This window comes from Ranitomeya imitator, chromosome 5 (assembly GCF_032444005.1).
Source record: "Ranitomeya imitator isolate aRanImi1 chromosome 5, aRanImi1.pri, whole genome shotgun sequence".
Classification (NCBI taxonomy): domain Eukaryota; kingdom Metazoa; phylum Chordata; class Amphibia; order Anura; family Dendrobatidae; genus Ranitomeya; species Ranitomeya imitator.
In genome coordinates, this window is record NC_091286.1 from 90,498,747 (window position 1) to 90,515,098 (window position 16,352).

The 16,352-nt window shown below is 53.9% G+C and overlaps 1 protein-coding gene across 1 annotated transcript in view; it reads left to right on the forward strand.

Moving 5' to 3' along the window:
* Window positions 1–11,334: 11,334 nt before the first annotated feature.
* PNPT1 (polyribonucleotide nucleotidyltransferase 1) overlaps window positions 11,335–16,352 on the forward strand; it is a 91,384-nt gene continuing 86,366 nt past the window's right edge. Inside the window, exon 1 of the mRNA XM_069768917.1 lies at window positions 11,335–11,556. Within this exon, the coding sequence (XP_069625018.1) occupies window positions 11,348–11,556 (209 nt within the window). The 5' untranslated portion in view covers window positions 11,335–11,347. The remainder of the gene's footprint in view (window positions 11,557–16,352) is intronic.

The following is a 16,352-nucleotide window of genomic DNA, read 5'->3' on the forward strand; positions in this document are numbered from 1 at the left end:
ATTGAAACGCGACTTTGGCGCGAAAGTCGCGTACCGCATGGCCGACCCCGCACAGGGGTCGGATCGGGTTTCATGAAACCCGACTTTGCCAAAAGTCGGCGACTTTTGAAAATGAACGACCCGTTTCGCTCAACCCTATTGGCAACCAAACAAGCAAGTCTTGTAGACCGTTTGATTCAGGCATTCCCAGCACAGAGCGCCGGTGGTGGTTCTCACACGAGCTGCAGGGGGCAACAGGGCAGAGGTGTTAGAGGTGCACAAATCAGAAGTGGCGTTGGACAGAGGGGTAAACTGACCAGGTTGTGGAGTGATTTTTCAATGACCGCAGACAGGACAGGTACTGCAGCATCAATTCAAAGTGACAGGAGACAACATTTGTCCAGTATGATTACTATTTTTCATCCCTTATCGATGTTCTCCCTCAACCATCATTCCCATTTGATTACTGGGCATCCAAAATAGACACCTGGCCTGAATTGGCCGAATATGCATTGCAGGAGCTTGCTTGCCCAGCAGCTAGTGTGCTATCAGAAAGAGTATTCAGTGCTGCTGGTTCAATATTGACCGAAAAAAGGACTCGTCTGGCTACCCAAAATGTTGATGATCTAACCTTCATTAAAGTGAACCACTCATGGATTTCTAATTATTTTGCCCCACCTTTCCCGGCTGACACCTAGGTTTCCTATAAAAAGGTCTTGCTTGTGGACTGGTCTTACTGACTGATCCAATCTCTTAATTTGCAGCTGCTGTTTGTCCAGCATACGACATGTTTACACCTCCCTAAATGGGCTAACTCCCCCCACGGGGCCGTGGTCTCGCCACTTGGCGCAAGCACCCGTGAGAGTGCCGTTTGTCTGAAGAGGTGGGTGTGCCCACTTTTGGTCGACGGCACTGCCACTGGGTCCCTCATAGTGCAATGAAGTGTCTCTGGCAGTGGTGGCGCGTACCCAACGTCAGACACACCGTTGTAACATGAGGGGCCCTGGGCCTGTACCGCCGACCGCAAGAGAGTGTCCCCCCCTCAGCTCAAACAGTGCTCTACCAATTTCAAAATTATCTCTTACAGCTCCACCAATGTTTAGTCTATGCGCTGAAATCCTTCAATGCCTGGCACTGACAATACGAATTTGTTGACATGTATGATGCTAGTTAAAATAGTCAGGGGCCGTGTCCTATATTTACACCAGTAAATTCTTTGCTCCAAATTACTATGTCTGAAAGTCAGCAGAGGAGCCCACCCCTGTACCTAAGTATGTCACCCTTTTTTTTTGTTGTTGTTTTGCGAGACATTAACATCTACTTATTTTTTGGGAGTACTAACTGTGTCAGACACTCCTTCCAATTGCCCTCCGCTGACCACTCCAATGCTGCCTGTGTACCCCTGCCACATAATCGAAGCTGCATAGAGCCTATTTTGTTATTTTAGGCCTACTAAGTCTGTCTGCGGTCCCTCCTTCAAATTGTCCTCCACTGACCACACCAATGCTGCCTGTGTACCCCTGCCACATAATAGAAGCTGCATAGAGCCTATTTTGTTATTTTAGGCCTACTAAGTCTGTCTGCGGTCCTTCCTTCAAATTGCCGTCTGCTGACCACACCAATGCTGCCTGTATACCCGACACATAATCGAAGCTGCATTGAGCCTATTTTGTTGTTTTAGGCCTACGAAGTCTGTCTGCGGTCCCTCCTTCAAATTGTCCTCCGCTGACCACATCAATGCTGCCTGTGTACCCCTACCACATAATTCTAACTGCATTGAGCCTAATTTTTTTATTTTAGGCCTACTAAGTCTGTCTGTGGTCCCTCCTTCCAATTGCCCTCCGCTGACCACACCAATGCTGCCCATGTACCCATGTAACCTTTTTTAAACCTGCAGCCAGCCAACTTTGTGGTGTACGGCCTACTAGCAGTGTCTGTCTGCGCCACTCAATGCAGCTGTCCTCCTCTAAAAAAAAAAAAAAAAAGATGCAATTGTCTGGTTTTCAGCCTGTCGGAATTTTAAAACTGCATTGGGGCCACAAGTTTTGTTTGGGTCTACAAACTGAGTCTTCCGCTCCAAGGTGTTCTCCATGTTGCCTATCCCTAGCTTCTATCTTCAAGCTCTCGTTAAGTAGTTGTTGAAACAACACTGCATTAGGCCTACAAGTTGGGTCTGGGTTGTAGAGACGGTGTCTGCCGCTCCAAGGTGTTCTCCAGGTTGCCTCTCCCTAGCTTCTATCTTCAAGCTCTCGTTAAGTAGTTGTTGAAACACCACTGCATTAGGCCTACAAGTTGGGTCTGGGTTCTACAAACGGTGTCTTCCGCTCCAAGGTGTTCTCCAGGTTGCCTCTCCCAAGCTTCTATCTTGAAGCTCTTGTTAAGTAGTTGTTAAAACAACACTGCATTAGGCCTACAAGTTGGGTCTGGGTTGTAGAGACGGTGTCTGCCGCTCCAAGGTGTTCTCCAGGTTGCCTCTCCCTAGCTTCTATCTTGAAGCTCTTGTTAAGTAGTTGTTGAAACAACACTGCATTAGGCCTACAAGATGGGTCTGGGTTCTAGAGACGGTGTCTGCCGCTCCAAGGTGTTCTCCAGGTTGCCTCTCCCTAGCTTCTATCTTCAAGCTCTCGTTAATAGTGTTGAGCATTCCGATACCGCAAGTATCGGGTATCAGCCGATATTTGCGGTATCGGAATTCCGATACCGAGATCCGATACTTTTGTGGTATCGGGTATCGGTATCGGATACATAGAGATGTGTAAAATAAAGAATTAAAATAAAAAATATTGATATATTTACCTCTCCGGCGGCCCCTGGTGAGTCCGCGGGTAACCGGCAGGCTTCGTTGTTCAAAATCAGCGCTTTTAGGACCTGAGAAACACGTCCCGGCTTCTGATTGGTCGCGGGCCGCCCATGTGACCGCCACGCGACCAATCACAAGCCGCGACGTCACCGCAAGCTATTAGCGCGCTCATTTTTGAAAAATGAGCGCGTTAATGACTTTCAAAGACGTAGCGGCTTGTGATTGGTCGCGGCCACGCAACCAATCACAAGCCGCGATGTCACCGCAAGCTATTAGCGCGCTCATTTTTGAAAAATGAGCGCGTTAATGACTTTCAAAGACGTAGCGGCTTGTGATTGGTCGCGGCCACGCGACCAATCACAAGCCGCGACGTCACCGCAAGCTATTAACGCGCTCATTTTTAAAAATGAGCGCGTTAATGGCTTTCAAAGACGTAGCGGGTTGTGATTGGTCGCGGCCGCGACCAATCACAAGCCGCGACGTCACCGCAAGCTATTGACGCGCTCATTTTTAAAAATGAGCGCGTTAATGGCTTTGAAAGACATAGCGGCTTGTGATTGGTCGCGTGGCCGCGACCAATCACAAGCCGCTACGTCTTTGAAAGTCATTAACGCGCTCATTTTTCAAAAATGAGCGCGCTAATAGCTTGCGGTGACATCGCGGCTTGTGATTGGTCGCGGCTACGCGACCAATCACAAGCCGCTATGTCTTTCAAAGCCATTAACGCGCTCATTTTTAAAAATGAGCGCGTCAATAACTTGCGGTGACGTCGCGGCTTGTGATTGGTCGCGGCCGCGACCAATCACAACCCGCTACGTCTTTGAAAGCCATTAACGCGCTCATTTTTAAAAATGAGCTCGCTAATAGCTTGCGGTGACGTCGCGGCTTGTGATTGGTCGCATGGCGGTCACATGGGCGGCCCGCGACCAATCAGAAGCCGGGACGTGTTTCTCAGGTCCTAAAAGCGCTGATTTTGAACAAAGAAGCCTGCCGGTTACCCGCGCTGAGTTCAGGGGCCGCCGGAGAGGTAAATATATCAATATTTTTTATTTTTATTCTTTATTTTACACCTCCCTATGGATCCCAGGGCCTGAAGGAGAGTTTCCTCTCCTTCAGACCCTGGGAACCATGAGAATACCTTCCGATACTTGATGTCCCATTGACTTGTATTGGTATCGGATATCGGTATCGGCGATATCCGATATTTTTTGGGTATCGGCCGATACTATCCGATACCGATACTTTCAAGTATCGGACGGTATCGCTCAACACTACTCGTTAAGTAGTTGTTGAAACACCACTGCATTAGGCCTACAAGTTGGGTCTGGGTTCTACAAACGGTGTCTTCCGCTCCAAGGTGTTCTCCAGGTTGCCTCTCCCTAGCTTCTATCTTCAAGCTCTCGTTAAGTAGTTGTTGAAACAACACTGCATTAGGCCTACAAGTTGGGTCTGGGTTGTAGAGACGGTGTCTGCCGCTCCAAGGTGTTCTCCAGGTTGCCTCTCCCTAACTTCTATCTTCAAGCTCTCGTTAAGTAGTTGTTGAAACAACACTGCATTAGGCCTACAAGTTGGGTCTGGGTTGTAGAGACGGTGTCTGCCACTCCAAGGTGTTCTCCAGGTTGCCTCTCCCTAGCTTCTATCTTGAAGCTCTTGTTAAGTACTTGTTGAAACAACACTGCATTAGGCCTACAAGTTGGGTCTGGGTTCTAGAGACGGTGTTTTCCGCTCCAAGGTGTTCTCCAGGTTGCCATTCCCTAGCTTCTATCTTCAAGCTCTCGTTAAATTGTTTTTAATATAACCATGCATTTGGCCTACTTGTTTTGTTGGCCCTACTAACGGTGTCTGCCGCTCCTTGCTGTTCTCCTCCACTGAACAAACCAGTGCCGCCTGTTTACTTCTGTTACCAATTTTGAACTGCATTTATCCTACTTACTGATTTGGGCCTACTCACTGTGTCAGCTTCTCATTACAGTTGTACTCCACTGAACAAAGCAATGCCCCCTGGTTAGTCCTGTTACCAATTTTGAACTGCATTTAGCCCACTTTATTATTTGGGCCTATATCTGTGTTTCCTTCTCATCCTGCCCATTGCCCAGCCAGTGATAGATGAGTCTGCTGGTACATTGACCCAGAACGCTACATTCCCCGTGCACGCTACACAGCCAGAATGTAAACCTGCTGAAAGTCAGGTTCCCCTTCCCGCATACTATACCACCTTACGCGGGGACAAAGAGGAAGGTGCAGATGAAAATGCAGGTTCCTTCATCAGGTGGGGGGGGGAATACTCGTTGGCGACATCACTGGCACACGGCCCCTCATAGTACGCAAAAGTGTCGCTGCCGGTGGGAGGCGCCCCCGCCGTGCAAACACACCGCCGTACTTTGAGGGGCCCTGTGGCAGTGCCAATGCCAACGAGTGGGCCCCTCCTGCTTGCTCAGGATCACAGCACTTGCAAAGTTGAAATACTTACCTCTCCCTGCTCCACTGCCATGACGTGGTCCACATTTCCTGGGCTCACTAAATACTTGAACCAGCCCTACCCCCCACAACTTTAGCCAAATGACCCCCAATTTCCAATGCCTTACTATTATTATAAGGTAAATTAAGATTGGCAAGCTTCAGTAACAAGAATGGATGTTTTTGCCATTAAAATGGGCACTGTAGGTGTTTTCCTGGCCCCCACTCACTGCCGACTATGGTTCCCCATTGACTTGCATTGGGTTTCATGTTTCGGTCAATCCCCGACTTTTCGAGAAAATCGGCCGATTTCACTCGACTCGACTTTTGAGATAGTCGGGTTTCGCAAAACCCGACTCGACCCCCCAAAAAAGAAAAGTCGCTCAACCCTAGTCATTAGCTATGTCTTCTTGTTATGTTTCTGTACTACCCTATTACAGGAAAGTTGACAAGTTTGAAAGTTCAGTCTGTGGTTGATTTATTTGGTCAACCAGGCAGATATGATACAATGAGGAAGTTTCTTCTCTCCATACATTACAAAGAACATACGACAACACTGGACGAGTATAAACCCTGTAAACTGCAGGGATCTAAAGGCAGAAGGCCAGCTCTTCCATTCTCCCAAACCTTGGTCATCACAATGTTCTGAAATTGTTATCACATTAAACAAAAAAAATCCTGCAATGGCATTAAAATCAGTGCCATGGCTGACTGGGAATATATGTGGGACTGACTTGACTCCAGGGCGCCAAGACTACCACGAAATGTCTTCCACTTGTCTCTATCACTATATATGTTGCATAGGTTTTCTGCTTGTAGGAGGCAACACACACCGCAGCTTGCTGTACACTTCACCTCATGCTCAGTAGTTTGCTGCTCCTTTCACCTCATGCCCTGTGGTTTGCTGTACCCTTCACCTCATGCCCAGTGGTTTGCTGCACCCTTGACCTCATGCCCAGTGGTTTGCTGTACCCTTCACCTCATGCCCAGTGGTTTGCTGCACCCTTCACCTCATGCCCTGTGGTTTGCTGCACCCTTCACCTCATGCACAGTGGTTTGCTGCACCCTTCACCTCATGCACAGTGGTTTGCTGCACCCTTCACCTCATGCCCAGTGGCTTGCTGCACGCTTCACCTCATGCCCAGTGGTTTACTGCACCCTTCACCTCATGCCCCATGGTTTATTGCACCCTTCACCTCATGCCCTGTGGTTTGCTGTACCCTTCACCTCATGCCCAGTGGTTTGCTGCACCCTTCACCTCATGCCCAGTGGCTTGCTGCTCCCTTCACCTCATGCCGTGGTTTGCTGTACCCTTCACCTCATGCCCAGTGGTTTGCTGCACTCTTCACCTCATGCCCCATGGTTTATTGCACCCTTCACCTCATGCCCTGTGGTTTGCTGCACCCTTCACCTCATGCCCAGTGGTTTGCTGCACCCTTCACCTCATGCCCAGTGCTTTTCTGCACCCTTCACCTCATGCCCAGTGGCTTGCTGCACCCTTCACCTCATGCCCCATGATTTACTGCACCCTTCACCTCATGCCCCGTGGTTTGCTGCACCCTTCACCTCATGCACAGTGGTTTGCTGCACCCTTCACCTCACGCACAGTGGTTTGCTGCACCCTTCACCTCATGCCCAGTGGTTTGCTGCGCCCTTCACCTCATGCCCTGTGGTTTGCTGCACCCTTCACCTCATGCCCTGTGGTTTGCTGCACCCTTCACCTCATGCCCAGTGGTTTACTGCACCCTTCACCTCATGCCCTGTGGTTTGCTGCACCCTTCACCTCATGCCCTGTGGTTTGCTGCACCCTTCACCTCATGCCCTGTGGTTTGCTGCACCCTTCACCTCATGCCCTGTGGCTAGCTGCACCCTTCACCTCATGCCCTGTGGCTCGCTGCACCCTTCACCTCATGCCCAGTGCTTTTCTGCACCCTTCACCTCATGCCCAGTGGCTTTCTGCACCCTTCACCTCATGCCCCATGATTTACTGCACCCTTCACCTCATGCCCCGTGGTTTGCTGCACCCTTCACCTCATGCCCCGTGGTTTGCTGCACCCTTCACCTCATGCCCAGTGGTTTGCTGCGCCCTTCACCTCATGCCCTGTGGTTTGCTGCACCCTTCACCTCATGCACATTGGTTTGCTGCACCCTTCACCTCATGCCCAGTGGTTTGCTGCACCCTTCACCTCATGCCCAGTGGTTTGCTGCACCCTTCACCTCATGCCCAGTGGTTTACTGAACCCTTCACCTCATGCCCTGTGGTTTGCTGCACCCTTCACCTCATGCCCTGTGGTTTGCTGCACCCTTCACCTCATGCCCAGTGGTTTACTGCACCCTTCACCTCATGCCCTGTGGTTTGCTGCACCCTTCACCTCATGCCCAGTGGTTTACTGCACCCTTTACCTCATGCCCTGTGGTTTGCTGCACCCTTCACCTCATGCCCTGTGGTTTGCTGCACCCTTCACCTCATGCCCAGTGGTTTGCTGCGCCCTTCACCTCATGCCCTGTGGTTTGCTGCACCCTTCACCTCATGCACATTGGTTTGCTGCACCCTTCACCTCATGCCCAGTGGTTTGCTGCGCCCTTCACCTCATGCACATTGGTTTGCTGCACCCTTCACCTCATGCCCAGTGGTTTGCTGCACCCTTCACCTCATGCCCAGTGGTTTACTGCACCCTTCACCTCATGCCCAGTGGCTAGCTGCACCCTTCACCTCATGCCCAGTGCTTGCTGCACCCTTCACCTCATGCCCTGTGGTTTGCTGCACCCTTCACCTCATGCACATTGGTTTGCTGCACCCTTCACCTCATGCCCTGTGGTTTGCTGCACCCTTCACCTCATGCACATTGGTTTGCTGCACCCTTCACCTCATGCACATTGGTTTGCTGCGCCCTTCATCTCATGCCCAGTGGTTTGCTGCACCCTTCACCTCATGCCCAGTGGTTTACTGCACCCTTCACCTCATGCCCAGTGGCTAGCTGCACCCTTCACCTCATGCCCAGTGCTTGCTGCACCCTTCACCTCATGCCCTGTGGTTTGCTGCACCCTTCACCTCATGCACATTGGTTTGCTGCACCCTTCACCTCATGCCCTGTGGTTTGCTGCGCCCTTCACCTCATGCACATTGGGTTGCTGCACCCTTCACCTCATGCCCAGTGGTTTGCTGCGCCCTTCACCTCATGCCCAGTGGCTAGCTGCACCCTTCACCTCATGCCCAGTGCTTGCTGCACCCTTCACCTCATGCCCAGTGCTTGCTGCACCCTTCACCTCATGCCCTGTGGTTTGCTGCACCCTTCACCTCATGCCCAGTGGTTTACTGCACCCTTCACCTCATGCCCAGTGGCTTGCTGCACCCTTCACCTCATGCCCCATGATTTACTGCACCCTTCACCTCATGCCCCGTGGTTTGCTGCACCCTTCACCTCATGCCCTGTGGTTTGCTGCACTTCACCTCATGCCCAGTGGTTTGCTGCGCCCTTCACCTCATGCCCTGTGGTTTGCTGCACCCTTCACCTCATGCACATTGGTTTGCAGCACCCTTCACCTCATGCCCAGTAGTTTGCTGCGCTCTTCACCTCATGCCCAGTGGTTTGCTGCACCCTTCACCTCATGCCCAGTGGTTTACTGCACCCTTCACCTCATGCCCTGTGGTTTGCTGCACCCTTCACCTCATGCCCAGTGGTTTACTGCACCCTTCACCTCATGCCCTGTGGTTTGCTGCACCCTTCACCTCATGCCCTGTGGTTTGCTGCACCCTCCACCTCATGCCCAGTGGTTTGCTGCGCCCTTCACCTCATGCCCTGTGGTTTGCTCCGCCCTTCAACTCATGCCCAGTGGTTTGCTGCACCCTTCACCTCATGCACATTGGTTTGCTGCACCCTTCACCTCATGCCCAGTGGTTTGCTCCGCCCTTCACCTCATGCCCAGTGGTTTGCTGCACCCTTCACCTCATGCCGTGGTTTACTGCACCCTTCACCTCATGCCCAGTGGCTAGCTGCACCCTTCACCTCATGCCCAGTGCTTGCTGCACCCTTCACCTCATGCCCAGTGCTTGCTGCACCCTTCACCTCATGCCCTGTGGTTTGCTGCACCCTTCACCTCATGCCCAGTGGTTTACTGCACCCTTCACCTCATGCCCTGTGGTTTGCTGCACCCTTCACCTCATGCCCTGTGGTTTGCTGCACCCTTCACCTCATGCCCAGTGGTTTGCTGCGCCCTTCACCTCATGCCCTGTGGTTTGCTGCACCCTTCACCTCATGCACATTGGTTTGCTGCACCCTTCACCTCATGCCCTGTGGTTTGCTGCACCCTTCACCTCATGCACATTGGTTTGCTGCACCCTTCACCTCATGCCCTGTGGTTTGCTGCACCCTTCACCTCATGCACATTGGTTTGCTGCACCCTTCACCTCATGCCCTGTGGTTTGCTGCGCCCTTCACCTCATGCACATTGGTTTGCTGCACCCTTCACCTCATGCCCAGTGGTTTGCTGCACCCTTCACCTCATGCCCAGTGGTTTGCTGCACCCTTCACCTCATGCACATTGGTTTGCTGCACCCTTCACCTCATGCCCTGTGGTTTGCTGCACCCTTCACCTCATGCACATTGGTTTGCTGCACCCTTCACCTCATGCACATTGGTTTGCTGTACCCTTCACCTCATGCACATTGGTTTGCTGCGCCCTTCACCTCATGCCCAGTGGTTTGCTGCACCCTTCACCTCATGCCCAGTGCTTGCTGCACCCTTCACCTCATGCCCAGTGGTTTGCTGTACCCTTCACCTCATGCCCAGTGGTTTACTGCACACTTCACCTCATGCCCAGTGCTTGCTGCACCCTTCACCTCATGCCCAGTGCTTGCTGCACCCTTCACCTCATGCCCCATGGTTTGCTGCACCCTTCACCTCATGCCCTGTGGTTTGCTGCGCCCTTCACCTCATGCACATTGGTTTGCTGCGCCCTTCACCTCATGCACATTGGTTTGCTGCGCCCTTCACCTCATGCCCTGTGTTTTGCTGTACCCTTCACAGGGCCGGCTCCAGGTTTTTGAGGGCCCCTGGCGAAAGAGTTTCAGTGGGCCCCCCCTTTAACACATACCACGATTCATGATCGCATATATCACAGCCATGTAGTATTTAACACAGCCATGTAGCATATAACACAGCCATGTAGTATATAACAGCCCACGTAGCATATAACCCAGCCACATACTATATAGCACAGCCCATGTAGCATATAACAGCCCATATAGTATATAGCACAGCCATATAGTATATAACACGGCCCACGTGGTATATAGAACAGCCATGTATTATATAGCACAGCCCACGTAGCATATAACAGCCCATATAGTATATAGCACAGCCACATAATATATACAACACGGCCCACGTGGTATATAGAACAGCCCCTGGGGGGAGCAGGGGCCCTAGGCAGCTGCCTGCCCCTAACGCCGGCCCTAAATGGGCCCCCCTGTCTGGCCAGGGCCCCGGCACTTGCCCGGGTACGCCGGGTGCTGACGCCGGCCCTGACCCTTCACCTCATGCACATTGGTTTGCTGCGCCCTTCACCTCATGCACATTGGTTTGCTGCGCCCTTCACCTCATGCCCTGTGTTTTGCTGTACCCTTCACCTCATGCACAGTGGTTTGCTGCGCCCTTCACCTCATGCCCTGTGTTTTGCTGTACCCTTCACCTCATGCACAGTGGTTTGCTGCGCCCTTCACCTCATGCCCTGTGTTTTGCTGTACCCTTCACCTCATGCCCTGTGTTTTGCTGTACCCTTCACCTCATGCACAGTGGTTTGCTGCGCCCTTCACCTCATGCCCAGTGGTTTGCTGTACCCTTCACCTCATGCACAGTGGTTTGCTGTACCCTTCACCTCATGCACAGTGGTTTGCTGGCTGCACACTGCACCTTATTCTGTGATGATTGTATAACCGACCTCAATTGCTTATACCTATTGCGCCCTCTGGCGTCCACAGACTGCACACGCAGCAGAGAATGACGTCACCCATCTCACCAACGTGACCTCTATTTGCTCCTCCCAAGACCCTCAGAATCGAAACCAAACTGTCTCGCTGAGGTCTAAGTGACGTAGCGGGAGCGCCGACCAATGAGCGCACACGTTTTTGGGAGGTGGCGGAGAGCTGTCATGGCCGCCTCCTTGAGATGCCGGTTTGAAGTGATGAGCGCGGTGCTGTGCAGAACATGGAGCTCCGCTGGCTGCCGGAGCCGGCGCTGTGTTCTGCCCTGGTCCCGGTCACACCTGTCCGGAGGAGTGCGGGCAGCGAGCCGCTCTGTGTGTGTGGAGCTGGGGGGCAGGTGAGTGCTGGAGCTGGGACACGTGACACCCGCTCTGTGCGTGCAGCCAGCAGAGGGGCAGAGCACTGACTGCAGGCAACTGCTGGACTAGCGACTGCATGGTGTAGTGTCACCAGGGCAGTGTGACGGGGATCACAGACTGTGATATAGCGCCCCCTGCTGTGCCTCCTGTGCCAGTGTAATGTCACCAGGGCAGTGTGACGGGGATCACAGACTGTGATATAGCGCCCCCTGCTGTGCCTCCTGTGCCAGTGTAGTGTCACTAGGGCAGTGTGAAGGGGATCACAGACTGTGATATAGCGCCCCCTGCTGTGCCTCCTGTGCCAGTGTAATGTCACCAGGGCAGTGTGACGGGGATCACAGACTGTAATATAGCGCCCCCTGCTGTGCCTCCTGTGCCAGTGTAATGTCACCAGGGCAGTGTGACGGGATCACAGACTGTGATATAGCGCCCCCTGCTGTGCCTCCTGTGCCAGTGTAATGTCACCAGGGCAGTGTGACGGGGATCACAGACTGTAATATAGCGCCCCCTGCTGTGCCTCCTGTGCCAGTGTAATGTCACCAGGGCAGTGTGACGGGGATCACAGACTGTGATATAGCGCCCCCTGCTGTGCCTCCTGTGCCAGTGTAGTGTCACTAGGGCAGTGTGACGGGGATCACAGACTGTAATATAGCGCCCCCTGCTGTGCCTCCTGTGCCAGTGTAGTGTCACCAGGGCAGTGTGACGGGGATCACAGACTGTAATATAGCGCCCCCTGCTGTGCCTCCTGTGCCAGTGTAGTGTCACCAGGGCAGTGTGAAGGGGATCACAGACTGTAATATAGCGCCCCCTGCTGTGCCTCCTGTGCCAGTGTAGTGTCACTAGGGCAGTGTGACGGGGATCACAGACTGTAATATAGCGCCCCCTGCTGTGCCTCCTGTGCCAGTGTAGTGTCACTAGGGCAGTGTGACGGGGTCACAGACTGTAATATAGCGCCCCCTGCTGTGCCTCCTGTGCCAGTGTAATGTCACCAGGGCAGTGTGACGGGGATCACAGACTGTGATATAGCGCCCCCTGCTGTGCCTCCTGTGCCAGTGTAGTGTCACCAGGGCAGTGTGACGGGGTCACAGACTGTAATATAGCGCCCCCTGCTGTGCCTCCTGTGCCAGTGTAGTGTCACCAGGGCAGTGTGACGGGGTCACAGACTGTAATATAGCGCCCCCTGCTGTGCCTCCTGTGCCAGTGTAATGTCACCAGGGCAGTGTGACGGGGATCACAGACTGTGATATAGCGCCCCCTGCTGTGCCTCCTGTGCCAGTGTAATGTCACCAGGGCAGTGTGACGGGGATCACAGACTGTAATATAGCGCCCCCTGCTGTGCCTCCTGTGCCAGTGTAATGTCACCAGGGCAGTGTGACGGGGATCACAGACTGTAATATAGCGCCCCCTGCTGTGCCTCCTGTGCCAGTGTAATGTCACCAGGGCAGTGTGACGGGGATCACAGACTGTAATATAGCGCCCCCTGCTGTGCCTCCTGTGCCAGTGTAATGTCACCAGGGCAGTGTGACGGGGATCACAGACTGTGATATAGCGCCCCCTGCTGTGCCTCCTGTGCCAGTGTAGTGTCACTAGGGCAGTGTGACGGGGATCACAGACTGTAATATAGCGCCCCCTGCTGTGCCTCCTGTGCCAGTGTAGTGTCACCAGGGCAGTGTGACGGGGATCACAGACTGTAATATAGCGCCCCCTGCTGTGCCTCCTGTGCCAGTGTAGTGTCACCAGGGCAGTGTGAAGGGGATCACAGACTGTAATATAGCGCCCCCTGCTGTGCCTCCTGTGCCAGTGTAGTGTCACTAGGGCAGTGTGACGGGGATCACAGACTGTAATATAGCGCCCCCTGCTGTGCCTCCTGTGCCAGTGTAGTGTCACTAGGGCAGTGTGACGGGGATCACAGACTGTAATATAGCGCCCCCTGCTGTGCCTCCTGTGCCAGTGTAGTGTCACTAGGGCAGTGTGACGGGGATCACAGACTGTAATATAGCGCCCCCTGCTGTGCCTCCTGTGCCAGTGTAGTGTCACTAGGGCAGTGTGACGGGGTCACAGACTGTAATATAGCGCCCCCTGCTGTGCCTCCTGTGCCAGTGTAGTGTCACCAGGGCAGTGTGACGGGGTCACAGACTGTAATATAGCGCCCCCTGCTGTGCCTCCTGTGCCAGTGTAATGTCACCAGGGCAGTGTGACGGGGATCACAGACTGTGATATAGCGCCCCCTGCTGTGCCTCCTGTGCCAGTGTAATGTCACCAGGGCAGTGTGACGGGGATCACAGACTGTAATATAGCGCCCCCTGCTGTGCCTCCTGTGCCAGTGTAATGTCACCAGGGCAGTGTGACGGGGATCACAGACTGTGATATAGCGCCCCCTGCTGTGCCTCCTGTGCCAGTGTAGTGTCACTAGGGCAGTGTGACGGGGATCACAGACTGTAATATAGCGCCCCCTGCTGTGCCTCCTGTGCCAGTGTAGTGTCACTAGGGCAGTGTGACGGGGTCACAGACTGTAATATAGCGCCCCCTGCTGTGCCTCCTGTGCCAGTGTAGTGTCACCAGGGCAGTGTGACGGGGTCACAGACTGTAATATAGCGCCCCCTGCTGTGCCTCCTGTGCCAGTGTAATGTCACCAGGGCAGTGTGACGGGGATCACAGACTGTGATATAGCGCCCCCTGCTGTGCCTCCTGTGCCAGTGTAATGTCACCAGGGCAGTGTGACGGGGATCACAGACTGTAATATAGCGCCCCCTGCTGTGCCTCCTGTGCCAGTGTAATGTCACCAGGGCAGTGTGACGGGGATCACAGACTGTAATATAGCGCCCCCTGCTGTGCCTCCTGTGCCAGTGTAATGTCACCAGGGCAGTGTGACGGGGATCACAGACTGTAATATAGCGCCCCCTGCTGTGCCTCCTGTGCCAGTGTAATGTCACCAGGGCAGTGTGACGGGGATCACAGACTGTGATATAGCGCCCCCTGCTGTGCCTCCTGTGCCAGTGTAGTGTCACTAGGGCAGTGTGACGGGGATCACAGACTGTAATATAGCGCCCCCTGCTGTGCCTCCTGTGCCAGTGTAGTGTCACCAGGGCAGTGTGACGGGGATCACAGACTGTAATATAGCGCCCCCTGCTGTGCCTCCTGTGCCAGTGTAATGTCACCAGGGCAGTGTGACGGGGATCACAGACTGTAATATAGCGCCCCCTGCTGTGCCTCCTGTGCCAGTGTAATGTCACCAGGGCAGTGTGACGGGGTCACAGACTGTAATATAGCGCCCCCTGCTGTGCCTCCTGTGCCAGTGTAGTGTCACCAGGGCAGTGTGAAGGGGATCACAGACTGTAATATAGCGCCCCCTGCTGTGCCTCCTGTGCCAGTGTAGTGTCACTAGGGCAGTGTGACGGGGATCACAGACTGTAATATAGCGCCCCCTGCTGTGCCTCCTGTGCCAGTGTAGTGTCACTAGGGCAGTGTGACGGGGTCACAGACTGTAATATAGCGCCCCCTGCTGTGCCTCCTGTGCCAGTGTAGTGTCACCAGGGCAGTGTGACGGGGTCACAGACTGTAATATAGCGCCCCCTGCTGTGCCTCCTGTGCCAGTGTAATGTCACCAGGGCAGTGTGACGGGGATCACAGACTGTGATATAGCGCCCCCTGCTGTGCCTCCTGTGCCAGTGTAATGTCACCAGGGCAGTGTGACGGGGATCACAGACTGTGATATAGCGCCCCCTGCTGTGCCTCCTGTGCCAGTGTAGTGTCACTAGGGCAGTGTGACGGGGATCACAGACTGTAATATAGCGCCCCCTGCTGTGCCTCCTGTGCCAGTGTAATGTCACCAGGGCAGTGTGACGGGGATCACAGACTGTGATATAGCGCCCCCTGCTGTGCCTCCTGTGCCAGTGTAATGTCACCAGGGCAGTGTGACGGGGATCACAGACTGTGATATAGCGCCCCCTGCTGTGCCTCCTGTGCCAGTGTAATGTCACCAGGGCAGTGTGACGGGGATCACAGACTGTGATATAGCGCCCCCTGCTGTGCCTCCTGTGCCAGTGTAGTGTCACCAGGGCAGTGTGACGGGGATCACAGACTGTAATATAGCGCCCCCTGCTGTGCCTCCTGTGCCAGTGTAGTGTCACCAGGGCAGTGTGAAGGGGATCACAGACTGTAATATAGCGCCCCCTGCTGTGCCTCCTGTGCCAGTGTAGTGTCACTAGGGCAGTGTGACGGGGATCACAGACTGTAATATAGCGCCCCCTGCTGTGCCTCCTGTGCCAGTGTAGTGTCACTAGGGCAGTGTGACGGGGATCACAGACTGTAATATAGCGCCCCCTGCTGTGCCTCCTGTGCCAGTGTAATGTCACCAGGGCAGTGTGACGGGGTCACAGACTGTAATATAGCGCCCCCTGCTGTGCCTCCTGTGCCAGTGTAGTGTCACCAGGGCAGTGTGACGGGGTCACAGACTGTAATATAGCGCCCCCTGCTGTGCCTCCTGTGCCAGTGTAATGTCACCAGGGCAGTGTGACGGGGATCACAGACTGTGATATAGCGCCCCCTGCTGTGCCTCCTGTGCCAGTGTAATGTCACCAGGGCAGTGTGACGGGGATCACAGACTGTAATATAGCGCCCCCTGCTGTGCCTCCTGTGCCAGTGTAATGTCACCAGGGCAGTGTGACGGGGATCACAGACTGTAATATAGCGCCCCCTGCTGTGCCTCCTGTGCCAGTGTAGTGTCACTAGGGCAGTGTGACGGGGATCACAGACTGTAATATAGCGCCCCCTG